General features: G+C 48.7%; 1 protein-coding gene across 1 annotated transcript in view; it reads right to left on the bottom strand.

Annotated features, from left to right (window-relative positions):
- The window catches only part of LOC146365069 (nucleolar protein 4-like), a 102,692-nt gene that overhangs the window by 78,895 nt on the left and 18,797 nt on the right, over positions 1–5,000 (bottom strand). The window contains exons 2-3 of the mRNA XM_084917880.1: positions 2,934–3,086; positions 51–162 (exon numbers count right to left, since the gene is read on the bottom strand). Of these exons, the coding sequence (XP_084774006.1) occupies positions 51–162; positions 2,934–3,086 (265 nt within the window). The remainder of the gene's footprint in view (positions 1–50; positions 163–2,933; positions 3,087–5,000) is intronic.

Raw genomic sequence — 5,000 nt, 5'->3', positions numbered from 1 at the left:
TCCTGTGTTTCAGCTCTGCAGCTCAAACCCAGGGGACACGCCGTTTGTACCTTTGCAGTCCTGCGTGGTGGTGCTGATGTGCATCCTCTTCTGACACTCGCCGCAGCTCATCAGGAAGCGAGTCACCGCCTCTCTGGGCAGGAAGGCGTACGTCTCCGCTATCTGAGGGAGAGAACAGAGACAGAGAGGAAGAGGATGTTCAGTCAGACTCTTCATCGAGTGTCTGAGATCAGGGAAAATGCGTCCACGTGTCGCTACGTTTCACTGTTATTTCGTTAGCGTCGTGTTTTTGTCAGGAAACAAAGATGGCAGATCAAAACTTTAACAAATGAAACGAACGCTGACTTTGACCTCCGGGTGACCTTCACCTGGTGGGAGGCGAACAATCGCCCTGCCGCTGCAGTCGATCTGAGTCGATCTCTGCAACAGCTGACCCGACTCAGCAGGTGACATTTCAGAATAGAAGTGAGGCAGCTGAGCGGCTGTTACACGGTTACGACAGTTCTGGTCGCGCCGCGGTTTCCAGACTTTTTAGCCAATAAGTGTGCGATATCGCAGTCGGACCCGCCCCTCAACCATCACATCTGCTTCCTAACACTAAGCTGGGGACGGCTTCAAAACAGGACGTCCCTCACCGGCGGTGACATCACTGACAGCTGACACCATAAACTCTGTTATCAGCAGAAGAATCGAACGCCGTCGGACACGTCGGCGAACCAAGGCCCAGAAATGACTCTACAGGTATGCTTCATCATCATCATCATCATCAGTATTCATTCTTCGTCTTTAAATAAAAGTGAGAAAATAAAGTTGAATAAAATGAAATGTTTGCGTTTGATTATTACACAAAAAATAGACTCAACCTGTCCAAGAAAAACTTTCCACACGCTGACGTCGAAGACGCGAGGTCGATGAACGTGTGGGAGGAAATCAAACATTTATTCAGGAAAAGGAGCACAGAGGAGGAGGAGGAGGAGGAGGAGGAGGAGGAGGACTTGAATGGTGGTTGCTGTGCAGCACGTGTGTGTGCGAGGAAGTAAATGTCACTCACACACACACTCTGGGCTTTGTGGCATTATGAGGCCCTGCTGTGTTTACTCGATGGGTGGAAGTTAATGTGCACGAGGCAGAAGATGACTGATGAAGATGAGTGATGAAGATGAACGAATAAAGGAAGAGGAGACGAAACGAAGAAAGAAGAAATCTGTTCCAGCCTCTCCTGCACTGCAGCGGATTCACCAGCAGAGGGCAGTGTCAGCAGCTAAGACTGGCCTCTGAGGCCTGTCAGCGCTCCTGCAGCAGCTCTGCAGGCTTCATGGTGTCAGAGTTTAACGCTCAGAGAACCACAGCGAATAAAAATGAGAAAAAAGAGAAACAGGAAGTCCTGAGCACGCAGAGCCCAGTCCACGCCCTGTGAAACAGGTCTGGATTCACGTGCTGGACGCAGTCACAAAGGCAGACTTCCACCCTGAAACTGCCCGTCGCAGCTTCCTGCAGCTTCTTCTCTCAGATTACTACCCTCAGCCCACGCGCCTCATCAGGAACATCTGTTCAAAGATCTTCGTCCAACTCATCTCATGTGTTCCCTCAGCTTTGATCACTTGTTGTCAGCTTCATATTAAGAGCTCATCCTTCATCCTCTGCTTCCAGCTGCTTCATGGTGCTCACCGATCACCTTCATTTATCCGCAGCTTCATTTTCAGTCGTTAGTACCTTCAACTTCAGATAAACAATAACAAGTTTTATTCTCAGTTTGACCTTTAGCCAGGTAACGCTGACAGGTGGACACCAGTTACCTGAGATCATCTAACTGTCCTGATAGTACTGTGTGTGTGTGTGTGTGTGTGTGTGTGTGTGTGTGTGTGTGTGTGTGTGTGTGTTGTGTGTGTGTGTGTGTGTGTGTGTGTGTGTATCACAGGTCAGCTGGGCATCGACCTTACGACTGCGTTCACACGTTTCAGTGTGTGAACGCTGCAAGTTTTAATACTCAGCACACATTCTTGATCCTTCTGGTGCTGCTGAGCTGATTATTGATCGAGTGACTGAAATAAGCCGCAGACGAGAAAAGACGATGTTTAGGTGACGTCATCACGCCACCATCACGGCGTTCTGTGATGAACTGGCCGGTCAGACTCAAGCAGGTATCTGATCACACAGGTGTGACACACACACACTCCTCACTGCCTACCCGATAATCCCGTACGCTCCTCACAGATCTTACAGCTCGCTGGGTCCATGTTCAGCTCCTGGAACTGTGGTAGCGCCCTTGTGTCGATACCCAACCCCACAAAGGTGCAGCGGGCGCCTCACGATGAGGCTCAGGCTGCTGCGATGCAGAGGACGAGCAGCCTGACAGAGCTGAGGGGAAAGGAGCCTTCAAGCATCACACACATAAAATGAATGCCACCTCGCTGTACCGACAGAGGGCGGCCAGAGGGGTCAGCGGCGAGCGACCTGCACAGCAGTGCGCAGCCGCGACGCCTTATCGACTCACCGATCTGTTTATTTGGACCAAAGAAGCTCTGACGAAGCTTCAAAATCAGAGAGTTATAGCCAAAAACAAAAACCTCGGAGCTGCGGGTAAATTCTGCCATGTGTGGAAGTCGCTCATTTACGTCACTCAGAGTTTTCTGTTCGTCCCGATCGGCTCGTGGGCGCGCTCTGAGGTGGACGCCCACCGGGCCGCAGCGAGGCTGCTGGGTTAGCATCAGAAACTGAAAGCAGACGGTTGTTCTCTGCCCCGAGACGCTCAAAGAGGAATGAAGCCCAAAGAAGAGGAAGAGAGACGGAGAGAGAGGAGCTCGGGTTAAGCAACAGACAGCACGAGTTGTGAAAGAGAGAAACGGCGAGCAGGGCGGAGGTGGGAGGGTGGTGCGAGGCGGAAAGACCACAGAGAGCCACAGAGGACAGGAAGCGGGCGGCGCCGTGCTCACAGCTTTGTAGGTCTTCTTCTGGCCGGCGTGCTTCGGTGCTTTGCCGGGGTCGCCGCTGATCTCCACGTGCATGGCGTAGATGATGTCAAAGAAGTCCTCCACCACCGCCACGCGCTTCAGGGACGAGTCGACCGCCGAAACGCCGTCCGCACACTGCAGGGAGACAGAGACAAACTCTCAGTTCATTCACACTTTTTGACCTTTGACCTAAAGCTTCACAGACGAGAGGAGACGAGGACGGAGGCAGACGCCTGCATCACGCCGCCATCAGCTCTGTGAGCTTTCACTAAACACCTGGTAAACATTCAAAAGGACAATAAAAAGAAATCAATACGTTATAAATACATTATCAATATGTTAACACGACATGAACTCTGAACGAAATGTTACAGATACCAAAGAAATCCATCACTATAAGAACAAACGTGACTCCTGAAGGGTCAGCTCTGAATTTCAGGAATAAAAACAAAAGACTGTTGAAGAAATCAATCGATCAATCAATCGATCAATAACCAGCTTTGCAGACATGAAGGCAGGAGGTCTGCCAACCATTGAAATGATGAGAAAAATCCCTGAATTTATAACCAGTCCAAACATGAAGCTATGACTTTGTTCTCCACCTTCAGAAAGTGAGAAGGATTCAGATCAGCCTGTGAAACAAACACTGTTGTGACGTGATGTTCGCTGTCTGGTTGGTATATCTATGATTTTTACACAGTTTACAACAGATGACCATCTGCTGGTTTCATCTTCATGTTTCCCTCTCACCACATATCCAAACCGACATCATGACCAGCAGCTTTACAGCTGTGGCTCCAGCAAACATCAGCTGATCCTAGAAAGTAATATTAAAGAAATTCTAACAACAGCTGATCAAACGTGCTGCTGTTGTTCAGCGCGACATCTGCTGGTTTCCTCTTTCTGGCGCAAAGTGGACGATAAACAAACAAGAGAGAAAAGCCGATCAGCTGATCATTGATCAGTTTCATGATTGAAGTAGCAACAGGAGAGGGAGGGGAGAGAATGAGAGGAGAAGAGGCAGCTGTGCAGCAAAGACAGAATAACTCCAGCTTTGTGTCTTTTCCATTGTAGCTGATGTTCGGGACAAACTGTTCGTTTTCAGCTCAATACAGATGCATTGTAATCGGTCCAGCCCACAATCATGACAAACAAACAAACAAACAGCTGTGTGATCGATCCAGAACATTGGCTTCATTCCTTTAATCACTCTGATTGATCTGAAGACGGTTTTTAATGTAATCCACCTCAGCTGGTCAGAAAGTCGATAACGAGGTTAAAACCTTTATTCCTGTTTCTTTGGTTACATTTTTTACTCTGATTATTAACGAGTATGTTTCTTGGATTATTTCTCAGGTCCAGATGTTACAGATGTGTGACAGAGCTGCAGCTCAGAGAAACATCCAAAACCAAAGTGTCCAATCACATAAAAGACCGAACACGGCACAAGAGGAAATGAATTTTCTTAAACTGTCTTCTCTTATTCAGGTATGTTTCTATAAAGGTGAGTCCCATAAGGTTCCCAGTTAGCCACGCCCCTCCTGAGTCTGAATGTCAGAGACACCGCGAAGCTTTAATAACCCTGAAGCTGCTTCACCGTCACGCTGTCACACCTTGGAACCCATCGTTGGAAAACTGTCCCAACGATGGGAGGGAACTTCCTGTTCTCCGACCTGCTGCAGGTTCAGTGTTTAAACATCTCACTTCCTGTGCTGGTTCATCGAGTGTAATTATACCTGCGCTCTAATTACTGAGCCGCTGTGAACTTACAAAGATTTATTAACAAAGCCTCCCAACAGATACAGACTCCTCCCCCTCTCCTCCGCCTCACACCGAGGGCTGGGAATAACAGGGAGCCACGCGGAGCTCTCGATTTCCCACAAGGCCGTGGGAGTGTGAGGTGTGTGCCAGCAAAACAAAGAGGTGCTCTGAAGGGAGGTAAAGAGAGAAAGAGGTACACAACACAGAATAAATAATAATAATGGGTTGCATTTATATAGCACTTTTCTAGGCACCCAAAGCGCTTCACAATTCCACTATTCATTCACT

The sequence above is a fragment of the Perissodus microlepis genome, chromosome 20, assembly GCF_051167445.1.
Source record: "Perissodus microlepis isolate ML-2025 ecotype Zambia chromosome 20, ASM5116744v1, whole genome shotgun sequence".
Lineage (NCBI taxonomy): Eukaryota > Metazoa > Chordata > Actinopteri > Cichliformes > Cichlidae > Perissodus > Perissodus microlepis.
Note: the sequence above shows the minus strand (reverse complement) of the source record. Positions and strands in the feature narration are given on the sequence as shown.